This window comes from Scaptodrosophila lebanonensis, unplaced genomic scaffold, assembly GCF_003285725.1.
Source record: "Scaptodrosophila lebanonensis strain 11010-0011.00,11010-0021.00 unplaced genomic scaffold, SlebRS2 tig00000024-arrow-pilon, whole genome shotgun sequence".
In the NCBI taxonomy this organism is placed as follows: domain Eukaryota; kingdom Metazoa; phylum Arthropoda; class Insecta; order Diptera; family Drosophilidae; genus Scaptodrosophila; species Scaptodrosophila lebanonensis.
Genome location: NW_022060538.1, coordinates 8,629,462 through 8,641,704, shown reverse-complemented (window position 1 = coordinate 8,641,704; position 12,243 = coordinate 8,629,462). Strand labels below are relative to the sequence as shown.

Sequence of the window (12,243 nt, the reverse complement as noted above, 5' to 3'; positions counted from 1 at the left end):
CGCTCTCGCATTTAAAGGCCAAGCAAGAACGTTTCAAGCAACCTAACATCGACATGTCTATAAAGCAGAAAAAGCAACTCCTGACGAATATTCCATGTATAGAGGAAAGTTATCTTCATGACCGTCCAACAAAGCAAGAATTAAATGTGATCAGGAACCCATTCAAGAAGTCAAATCCCTGGCTGAACAAAACGTGGAATTGCACTCAAAATCAAAGCAGCAACATGAAGATCTTTTTCGTAGTCCCTATAAGCTGACAAAGCCGGACACGAAAATGCATCTCGACACAAGATTTTCAACGCAAGCAATGGTTGAATCGTCATCCAACACCAAATCTTTTAAATCCAATTTAAATCCAACACGAATAGAGAAATCATTCCTGGAGTCTATAATCAACATTCAAGATTTGGAGTCGTATATCCAATCAATAGAACTGACAAACAAACATCATGGAACCACTTCGGTGAAGTCTCAGGTAGATCAGACAACATCGTCGAATCCGCAGGTAGAACATTATAAATCCCTAGCAGAGCTAAGTGATAGTTCGTTCATCCATAAAGTCAAATCAGCCAAATAAGCTCCAAACGGGATGCATTTCTAAACCTAAATCTTGCTCAAACGTTTGTATCGAAGCCAAATCCGAAGCTGAAAGTCAACTCGCAGTTGAATGAGAGTTATTTGAACCATCCCCTAGGGCATAGAACTGTCTCGAATGTGAAGCCAAAGCTGCCAGAAGCCTGCCAGTCTCCTCTCGACCTGTCCAAATCGTTTCAGTCGCATTTAAATGTAGACCGACAGGTTTTTCTGAATCGCTGGCTAAACAAATCGATCAGGTTCATGAAGGTCCTCTGAGGCAGCCTAAAACGTCGGAGTCAACGGGGTCACGAAATAAGGTGAACATAATATCAAATGAGTTCCTACCTTTCAGGTAGATATACCTAAGCTGCTAGCAGATCTAAACTGTAAGTCAAATTTAGAACCGGAGGCAGAAAAAATTGAATTGGAGCCATTCAATCCAAACCTTCCATCACATTTAGAGCCGCCGATGCACATAAATGCAATGAAATCGGAAGAAGTAAGGACTCCTGACAAACCAATGGCAGACAAAAATCTACAATCCGAATCATCCGGAAGATAAACTGGAAAGGAAGGAACTCGAAAGCATCGATGATTTTGGCGACACGGTACAAAAGATGTTTGCTTTAAAATGTTTTTCAAAAAACTCGAAGGTACTGAGATCATCCGTCCGGAGAGCAATGGAGTTATTTAACACCCTTTTCCAGAAGTACACGATAAAGGTGGCCAGTGCCAAGGAGCGATCCAAGAGCTTGGTTATGCAGAAGGTGGCTCTCGGAAACTTCCCCCCTTTCCAATGAAGAACACTTTGTCGCACTTAGCAATTATTTTTAATACAATTTTAATAATACTATATTTTTTATGAATAATTTATTAATAATTTTTAATAACAAACCTTTTTCCTCTATACAGAAAATAAAAAGTGGATGTAATGATGTCTCCATAATTGTAATTATGGGCTCTAATGGAAGTAAATAAAATCAGACAAACAAAAATTTGTTAACAAAAATAAGTATAAAGATGAAATTCAGAAGACAAAAAATGAATAATTATAGGTTCTATGCAGCATGATCCACTCTATGAAGGCTGATATACTAGCTCTTAAAATTAAAAGTCTATAGGGAAAATCAATGAACAATGAAATTAAAGTGAATAAAGGCTTTTCACCGTTGACTCGAGAACTTGAGGGCGGAGAAACAAGGACTTCTTGAAACGTCTCGTCGCATACCCCATTTTTTATAAAGTAGCAATAGATTTGCAAGGTGTACAGAATTCTGCATAACTTAAAGGTGGGTTTTCAAGAAATAAGAATTATGACCAGTATAATTGCGCCGTAATTCCATTTAATCTAATGTGTGACCAAAGCATTGGTTGCAACGAATTCGTTTTCAAGTTCGTTTTGAAATTATTATTGTCAGTCAATCATTGCTGTTCGATTGAGCTGTTCTCCCAATGCTATTGCGTTATTTTCTGCCGCTGTGTGGTTTTCTCATTGCCACTGCAATGGAGGATGGTAAAAGCTTTGCGTCATCGACATACAATATGGCTAGCCTGGTGAGTGTGGAGGACCATTTACTGGAGCATTTGGGCGCATATGCAGCGGCCCTACAGCAAAAGATTTATCAAATTCGAATGTAAGTTCAATTCTTATACTGTATGTTTAGCACGAGTTGAAGAGTCTTCTTTGTGGACGTAGCGTCCTGAAGGATATGGATGTAGAGCATCAGAAAGCGGCTCTTGATCCAGTGGCATTTGTGTCAAATCCGCTCAACAGTTTTCCGCTCGTAAGGCGCATGCACCATGATGCAACCAAACTATTTCAGTTTTTTCAGCGTGAGCCAGGCGAAGGTAAGCCTCTTTCATACTCTCGTCTGTTTTGAATTTGTATTTGAATGTTATATTCAATTCCATTGCCGTACAGAGCATTTGAACTTCATTGCCAATTACGGTCTGAGTGATTATAATCAGGAAAATCTAGAAGAAGCTATAAGAGGGCTGCTGAGAATTAAAGAGACATATGAACTAAATGAGCGAGATATGAGTCGTGGGCTGCTATGGCACAAGCAATACGAGTAAGTTATATATGCAGATTTACTTCCAGCCCACTTCCAAGCGCCCTTCAAACCTCTTTTCTCCCATTTTGTATATTTGTGATTGTACTTCCAGTTCCACTCTAAGCCATCTTTCTCAACCTCTCATCCACATACGTCCAGTCTAACTTACGGTTTGTAGTCATGCTTCCAAGCATGGTTTTATTTGTGCATCCAGTCTTGGTTTCAACCAAACTTTAAACCATATTTCCAGGCGTGCTTACAGTTATACTTCCATTCGTGCTTCCAGTCATTCCATTTTCTTAGTTATACCTAAACCTTCCATTCATGTTATCATTCAGGCTTCCCTTTATGCTTCCATTCATACTTCCATTCATACTTCCAATCATACTTCCAATCATACTTCCATTCATACTTCCATTCATACTTCCATTCATGCTTCCAATTATACTTCCATTCATACTTCCAATCATACTTCCATTCTTACTTCCATTCTTACTTCCATTCATACTTCCACTCATACTTCCATTCACACTTGCATTCATACTTCCATTCATACTTCCATTCATACTTCCATTCATGCTTCCATTCACACTTCCATTCACACTTCCATTCATACTTCCATTCATACTTCCATTCATACTTCCAATCATACTTCCATTCATACTTCCATTCATACTTCCATTCGTACTTCCATTCACACTTCCATTCACACTTGCATTCATACTTCCATTCATACTTCCATTCATACTTCCATTCATGCTTCCATTCATACTTCCATTCATACTTCCATTCATACTTCCATTCATACTTCCATTCATACTTCCATTCATACTTCCATTCATACTTCCATTCTTACTTCCATTCATACTTCCAATCATACTTCCATTCATACTTCCATTCATACTTCCATTCATACTTCCATTCATACTTCCATTCTTACTTCCATTCATACTTCCATTCATACTTCCATTCATACTTCCATTCATACTTCCATTCATACTTCCATTCATACTTCCATTCATACTTCCATTCATACTTCCATTCATGCTTCCATTCACACTTCCATTCACACTTCCATTCATACTTCCATTCATACTTCCATTCACACTTCCAATCATACTTCCATTCATACTTCCATTCATACTTCCATTCACACTTGCATTCATACTTCCATTCATACTTCCATTCATACTTCCATTCATGCTTCCATTCACACTTCCATTCATACTTCCATTCATACTTCCATTCATACTTCCATTCATACTTCCATTCATACTTCCATTCATACTTCCATTCATACTTCCAATCATACTTCCATTCTTACTTCCATTCTTACTTCCATTCATGCGTACATAAATGCTTTCTATACTTCCATTCCAATGTTGTAACCCTACCATTCTATTTTCATTTCGTGCCCTGTTTCAAGGATTATCTTCTATCCCACATCCACCTTCTTGTAGAGTATTGTTTCAGGCCAATGTTTTCGATATTAATGCTTAAAACAGCTCGAAACTCAGCGCATTAGACTGTTTCGAAATGGCCCAGTACTTGTTTAAAATGGATAAGTGTAACGAATCATTCAAGTGGATACAGATAGGCCTGGAGCTGCACGATAAAACCCCGCAAGTCTTACACGAACTGCTTGGAACGGATCGTGCAAATATTTGGATGCAAATAGGCGCCCTGCATAGCGCGATGAGTAAGTACACCACAAACCCATATCAGATGGATTTATCATCCTTGCCTGCCTCTCTAGATGACGCAGATGGGGCAGCGATGGCGCTTAAAACCGCCATCAAGTACGGCTCGAACGAGCAACGGAAACAGGCAAAGGTATTCTCTCAAGGAATCGCGCACTACCATGCTCATCTGGAAAACTGTCGCCATCCGGGTACTCTGCCTGTGCGCTCTGAGCTCAAATGCCGCTACAATACTCTTACCACACCGTTTTTAAGGCTGGCACCACTCAAGCTCGAAGAACTGAGCCGCGATCCGTACTTGGTGCTCTACCACGACGTAGTCCAAGCCAGCCAGATGCTTCATATTAGACAACTGGCAGAGTCCCGTTTAAATCATTCAACTGTAGGCACTGGTCAGACGTTGGAAGGTCGTACATCCATGTCGGCTGGGCTGTCCCGAAACGAGACCCAACAGCTCCATCAGAGCATTATCGACATGACTGGCTTCGACATTACGAATAGTGAGGCCCTCTCAGTGTTGAACTATGGGATGGCTGGGCAATATATTTACCATCACGATTGCGGCTTCAACGAGAAGGAGGTAAGTAGTCACAATTTTTAATCTTTGTGACAGAAACAAGAGGGAACGCTATAGTCGAGCCAGCCCGACAGTGAAATACCCTGTAGCCATACCGGCTTCCGACACAGAGTTATGTGCGCCTCTAGCAGAAGCGAACTTGATACTGCAGCTTATTGGCGTAGTACTAAATTTTCCTGGAATTGACCGATTTAAATGAAATTGAAATCAAAAGTAGATAACGGTATATAGCTTGCTTGTGCCAAGTATTGACGAAATTCTCTAGCGGAAGAAGAGCCCCCTCTTCTCGGGGGGGAATCCAAAAAATAAAATAAGCTAGTCCTTTCTCGGACCTAGAAGAAATTGTATACCAAATTTGGTTATCCCAGCTTTTATACTTTTTGAGATCCTTGCGTTCATTCAGACGGACGGACGGACAGACGAACGGACATGTCTAGATCGATTTCTCTCGTCATGCTGATTCAGAATATATATACTTTATGGGGTACATACTTTGCTCAAACCTAATATACCCTTTTTTCCCTACGGGTATAGGATATAAAAGAGTATCACAGCACGTTAATGTTTATGGTTATCATTCCATATTCCAATTGCATCTTCCAATCAATAGGAATATTATTTGAAGTGTAACCTGGAACTGAATATGTTAACATATTGGCTTTGAAATGTGGCTCTGAAATGATGCGCTCGTCGCTTATTTCTAATCAAAGCATAATTACTATAACGATAAAGCTAAGCAATCCATAACCATGTGCTCATTACTACGTTAGTTTATTTAAAATCTTTAAGAATTCCAAACAGTTTTTGCAGCAACAATTTTTATTGAAACTTACTTTTCAAAACCAATTTGTAAAAACAGCACACAAACAAATTGTTTGGAAATGTTTTGCAGGTCTGACCACTGCCTTAGTTTTTCGACCAATTAATCGATAAATGCGGTTTTTAAATAAGCTATCGATAAGTTTCAAAACTGTAGTATTTTCTTACTCCCTAATACGCAGATGCCGCGCTCACATTTTCCAAAAGGTAATCGTTTGGCCACAGTACTTTTTTATGTAAGTTCTTTTTCACAGTTCTATATACTATATATCATTGATCAGATGTATCTAATTGCTTCGATAGCTAAGTGAAGTGGCGCTAGGCGGAGCGACTTCCTTTCCCGAGCTGAATATAAGCGTTGCTGCCAAGCCAGGCAATGCTCTCCTTTGGCACAATCTGGACAATGCAGGCAACTGTGATCCGCGCTCTCTGCACAGCGCCTGTCCCGTTATTCTGGGCTCTCGCTGGGGTAGGTTATTGGTTGTTACTCTCTCAGAAATTGCTTACCATTTCGTGCTCTCTTTCTCTCTCTCTCTCTCTCGCTCTCTGGTACAGTGGCCACCAAGTGGATCAACATACCGGATCAGTGGCGCACCAAGCCCTGTTTGAGGGAAAAGCCCAGCCCAATGAAATGAAATACGTTGGAAATTTCTTTCTCTTTTTTGTTGCGGTCATTGTAAATTTTTGCGATAATTTATTCAATAATTTTGTCTTTATTTATATTATTATGTTAATAAATTTATGCACTATTTTATAGTATTCGTGTTTATTTTATATGCAATGTAACATTATGCGCTGGAGCGCCAGCGTTTCGAGTTGCTGGCGAGCCTTCTCGCATTATCCTTACTGAGCGTTTTTTGTATTATTTTATTTCTTTTTTGGCAGTTGGGGGAACAACGGTTCGTGATACGTACGTAAATGATATCGGCACTGTGGGCGCACACCCACAGGCTTTGGCCATATGTATGTATGTACTTTATAGTATGTTGGTATATGTATTCCATTTTTCCAGTTTCACGCAAAACGAGTAATCAAAAATAAAAACACGCTACGAAATACAACAATACAGGCGGCTGAATGGAGAACAGGGTCTTGGGGGGTTTCACCAGTAGGAATATATATCTATATATATATATATATTTATATAAAGGCCAGCACTGCTCAATTTTGATATCACGCATGCCAGGCCAGTGGCCGGAGCCAGAGCCGGAGTCGGAGCAGCAGCAGCAGAGACAGCCACGCACAATTCGCGCAGCTGGGATGCCTGCAGGCGACCGCATTACGCGCCTCCTCCGGACCTGCAGGATGTTGCGGAAGAAGAAGAAGAACAAGGAGAGGAAGGGATAAATATTGGCTGAGTCTGCACTTAAAAAAACGTTGCTCCTTAAAAATGAAGTTAAATGCAAATTGAAAACATAATGTACTAAGAACAATAAATGAAAAACCTTTGTTGACAGAAAACAAAATTAATTGGGCTCTATAAAGTGCGTAACACTAGGAATGATAAAGAAACTTCCACAGTTGAAAATTAAAAATTCTATTACATATAACTATTTACACTTTTGTTTTTCAATATGAAAATGACATTTTTTAAATTAAAATTTTGAATTTAGACGAACATTCTGTTTTTAGGTGTAAACAATTTTCAGACTAGCATATTTCATTGATTTTGTTTGGCTAGGAATATCTCTGAGGACATTTGAACGTACGTGTATTGTTCAAAATCTGTTTCTCATGGTTATGGTTAGATTTTGGTTGAACAAACCATTACACATTATCCGGTTTCCTTTTAAATGTCGATCAATGGTGGAAACGCAAAAACAAATACAAGTATGTTTAAATGTAATTGAGGGGAAAATAATAAAAAGAATTCAAATAGAAATTAAAACCTATTTAATTTAAATAAAAATACTAAAACAAATGCATTTTTTAATATGCAGCGACATTTCTTTCAGTGCATGAATTAAATGCGAAAGTGCGAACAACCGCTTACCGCTAATAAAATTCAGTTGATCATCGTTGCTGGCTGAGGCGCCGGGATGTAGTTTGATTTCTGCAACAACGAGAACAACAAGAACAATGACAGCAATTACAACAATAATATCGCAGGAGAGTGCGGGTCGGAGATAAGGCACAGCATACCCACCATAGAGACGCAGAGTGCCCTCCGCACGGCCCAGCGAGTTTGTGCTGACGCAGTGGTAGGTTCCCACATCGGAAGGGGAAAAGGAACGGACCACGAGCAGCATGATGCCCCGATAGCCGTCGCGCTTCTCTGTGATGCCGTACTTGGGCCTTTGGGAACGGTGGGAATAAAAAGTGATTTCAATGTGAGCCAAAATGATGCTCGCTCTCTCTTTCTCTCTCTCACACACACATACCCGTCCAGTAGCATTTCGGGACCCGGCGAACCCGTCTCCAGGCTGGCTGTGGATATGCTGGCAAAGCCGCTAGACGTGCGTGCTCCTTTTAGCCAGTAGGAGACTGGGGAGGGAGAGGCCTCCACCTGGCACTCGAGCTGTACATCGGAGCCCAGTGGTGTGCCGAGCAATTGGCTGGGGGCGCGCACCATCGGCGCAACTGCAACAAGACAAGGCATTGAATCGATTTTATTTTTGGCAATATTTTATTCATTCCATTCCAGATCCATAGTCTCAAACATATCGAAACTTTTGGAAACTGTTTAAAATCTTGCTGGAAAATCGAAATAAAAAAGCATAATACTTAGAGTTACATTTGTTTTTCTATTTTTTTGTGTACAGCAAAAACTAGAATGACCGTCTTATTTATGAAATATTTTGAAGTTATTTTAACTAAAATTCCAGGAATTCCTACGCTTCCATGTTTCCTTAACAGTTTTTTCGTAATTATGATTGTTTTAAAACCCCTCTTCCCCCAAACTAGGACTGAATTTTAACTCAATATCGGGTTGAATTTATTCAATGCAAGCATTTATCTTTGTCTGCGCCGAAGCCTCATATACTTCACTGACCCTAAACATAAAACTTTAATCCTCTATGCTCATGGATCTCGAACTATCCTACTGTCTCCATACAATCTCAACTTGCATTAGAAAGCATTATTTTTATTGTGATATAAATCCATCAGACAGGGCTGCAAAGTTCTTAATATTCTAATCGGTTTCCATATCTTTAGAAATAAAGAAGTTTTTGATTTTATAAAAAAACTCTTTTGAAATCATATTATTTTCTACGTCAGCAATATAATAAGGTTATCTGACAAGGTCGACATTCTATATTATCTGCGTCCGTCAACATAAGTCTCGATGCAAAGTTGTATATATTCGATGGGTGTAAAAGGAGTTCTAAATCAAACAGATAGACGGATAAAGCGAGTTCGATTCGTTTTGCCGTGCTGGCTATATACTATAGTATTTAAAATATGAGGTCTTTCATTATTCCGTCAATGTAAGTAGCTTTCCGAAAGCAATATGCCGTTACACATTCAGTGAAAGAAGTAACTCTTTTATTTTACGATTGCTTTTTTTACTGAGATTCCTATAATTTTCAGGCATAAAATTTTCCAAGTCAGTTATTCTTAATTAAAAACCTATAATTCCATTAAAGCAAATTTGTTTTTGCAAATGGTTAGAGAAATGGGAAGTAATTTATGTTTTTATTTGATTTTCAAACTAATAATTTTGAAAAGATTTCTATATTCAGGATAAACCGACGAATTATGTAATTTTTGAGTTCTGAACAATCTAGTGGGGACTTACATTGCACGCTGAGAGAAACGCGTTTACTGACCGCCGGTGGGACATCGTTGGAGGCTATGCACAGATAGGCGCCCATTTGTCTACGCTCCAGCCGCAGCAGCTTCAGGGAGGAGCCGTTATAGGCTTCAACTGTAAATAGAGGCAGTTTGCAGCTGAAACTCGTTAGCTACGGAGGGTGCGGGGAAGGACTTACCCCTCATCAGCTCCCTGCTGCCTGGCTTGCGAATGAGTATCATTTCGCCATCTTCGCGTCGCCAGATGACGCGTGGCTGCGGATTTCCGGTGGCCTTGCACACTAGCGTAGCATCCTCGCCCTCCTGCACGGCCAAATCGGCCGACGACTCTTCGTTGATGATGTCTGGCGGAACTGCAAGGGATCAGTTGAGTATATTATAGATATACTTTGTAGGTATTTAGTTATGTTTTAAGGCGCACCTTGTACATCGATACAGCCGACCTGTTTCTTCATGGGACTCGTGTTTATTTGGCACATGTAACAGCCTCGATCGCTCTCCCGCAGCTTGCTGATCTTCAGCTTCCACGTGTGCATATCCTGGTGCATGACACTGATCCTTGCATTATGTGTCACCACACGGCCCTGCAGTGCCAACACCGTCTGGTCGGAGGCACGCAGCCAGCCCACCTGAAAAGCGGAAGCACGCATTAGCAGAGTTTAGGGACGCTAACAAATTAAATTAAATTAAATAAGTTTATTAATATATTATAACGATTTAATTGGCTTGACATCAATACATTTGATAGTAAACAGAGTTATTTTTCTTATAACTTGAAAGCCATAAAATAATTTCTCGTAGTTATATCTGAAAAGCAAGATATTCAAGCGACAAATATCTATAATCCTTACTTATTTTTGTTTTATTTAAGAAATACATTTTACGCGCTTCTATCATAAATTACTCTGAAAAGCAATTAGTCCAAAAAAAAAAATATCAACGGCCGCTAATGGATTGAACAAACAACTCTGTGATATGTTTAACAAACTGCTATATTAAAGAAATGTTGCAAATAAATTATTTGGGTTGTGAGTTTACCAAAAACAATAAATAATCTTTTGCTTAACAAACACATTATCCATTGGCATTATTCCCTCAAATGTATATATAAATAAATACACGTTATTACGAAAACTGCAAGTAAAAATATAGAAAACAAGATGACGTAAATAAAACTTTATTAATTAAATATTAAAACCAATTAAGTGGATTTACAAATGGTGTTATTTTAACAGTGCCATGTTTTAATGAAGTTTCAAATATGAAAGGTTTTAATTTTTCTTAAAAAATGCACATTTTTATTCAGAATTCGAAGTCATTAAATCAATATGAAGAGAATACTAATATTCTACAAAATTAATTCAAAATCAAAATCTTAGAATTTCTTTAATATGAAAAGTTATTTTTATTTTCTTGAATGTTAAAGCTTTGCTTTGAAAACTCTAATAAATCAATTGCAAATAAATCAAACAAGAATAATTTTAAAAGCTCGTTCGAAAAGCATGTAAACAAACCAACAAGAGTCCGAAAAAGATTAAATAAATTAAACTAAATTAAAATATACCTTTAGGAGTATTTATTCCACCATTTAGAACCTTTTTATTCTGAACTAGAGTTGGAAAAATGATGTGTCTACATACAATTTTGCGTTGTAAGTTAATTTTAATTTAACTAATTAATAATTGTTTTAAAATATTTTTTTTCCCCGCCAACTAAAAATGTTATTTCTGGTTCAACTTTATTTGATTTTCATCCCACTCAATTCACGTATTAAATTTATATTAATAGCATATAAAAATAGTTTTCAAAATGAAGTAAAAAGCTAAGTTGGTATTCAATATCAGCAACAGAAAACATTATTTTGCTTAGTTTAAATAAAGCTATTAATTATAAATGGACAATTTGTTGGCATTTCTGATCCTTCTACTCACCTTATTCTTGCCCAGATTTCGCACTGAGCAGGCGAGTATTGCCTCCCGTCCAGCCGGATATGTGACATTGTTGATGGTGCCTATAAATTCTGGATCTGGATCCAGCTGCGAGTTGGACTCTGTGAAATATTAAAATGGATAAATAAATGGCTGACCAGATAGATAGATGTCTCTAATCAAATGAGGGAAATAACTCACCGTGCTGATTTTGTGCGATGCCATCAATCAATCGAGCGGTCATTATTAATATGACAACAAGCGCTGCATTTAAATTCAGAGACACGTTCCGATTCTCCATATTGTGGCCTGTTTTTGTGTGGCAATTGGGTTTTTATTTTTGTGTATTGCCACTTTTAAGTTGCAATCACAATTGCGGCCTCTGTTTTGTCACTGTTGCTGCCGATGCTGATGCCGCTGCGGCTTCCGTTGTTGCTGTTGCTGTTGGTGTTGCTGTCGCTGTTGTTGTGATTTTTATGGGTATTTTTCGGTTGCAGCAATTTCTATTTCTATTTGCATTTGAATTTCTATTTTTCGTCAACCCTCTCGGTGCGTTGTTTGTGCAAAGTTTTTCAAGGGGCTTTCACTTCAATGCATTTCAAATCGTCATTGACATCTGCAAAATAAAGGCAAAACATCAAAATTCGTTTAGAATTTATAACATGGCATACACACAGCTGTTCAATTTAAGTGCTGCACCAGCACCAACACCAACAATAACAAAAGCAAAAACAAGAACAACAACGAAAGCGTGACCCTTCACACCATGGCTGGATTTACTTGATTATCTGAGCAACAGAATTTCGCGCTGCTTGCCTGCTTTTAGGCGCCTTCAA

At 38.5% G+C, this 12,243-nt stretch overlaps 2 protein-coding genes across 2 annotated transcripts; one reads left to right on the top strand and one right to left on the bottom strand.

Moving 5' to 3' along the window:
- The first annotated feature begins 2,042 nt into the window (after positions 1–2,042).
- LOC115621491 (prolyl 4-hydroxylase subunit alpha-1) lies at positions 2,043–6,420 on the top strand. Its single transcript, XM_030515159.1, has 8 exons — positions 2,043–2,210; positions 2,273–2,424; positions 2,498–2,648; positions 4,136–4,329; positions 4,387–4,910; positions 5,909–5,962; positions 6,030–6,195; positions 6,282–6,420. The coding sequence occupies exons 1-8, from the start codon at positions 2,080–2,082 to the stop codon at positions 6,359–6,361; spliced, it is 1,452 nt and encodes a 483-aa protein (XP_030371019.1). The 5' UTR covers positions 2,043–2,079; the 3' UTR covers positions 6,362–6,420.
- A 479-nt stretch (positions 6,421–6,899) lies between these two features.
- LOC115620193 (lachesin) lies at positions 6,900–12,019 on the bottom strand. The gene is made up of 9 exons (XM_030513324.1): positions 11,609–12,019; positions 11,411–11,529; positions 9,901–10,108; positions 9,659–9,832; positions 9,466–9,594; positions 8,108–8,306; positions 7,873–8,021; positions 7,720–7,779; positions 6,900–7,024 (listed from the first exon to the last, which is right to left on the bottom strand). Exons 1-9 carry the CDS (start codon positions 11,706–11,708, stop codon positions 6,900–6,902), a joined length of 1,263 nt encoding a protein of 420 aa, XP_030369184.1. The 5' UTR covers positions 11,709–12,019.
- Between the last annotated feature and the right edge of the window lie 224 nt (positions 12,020–12,243).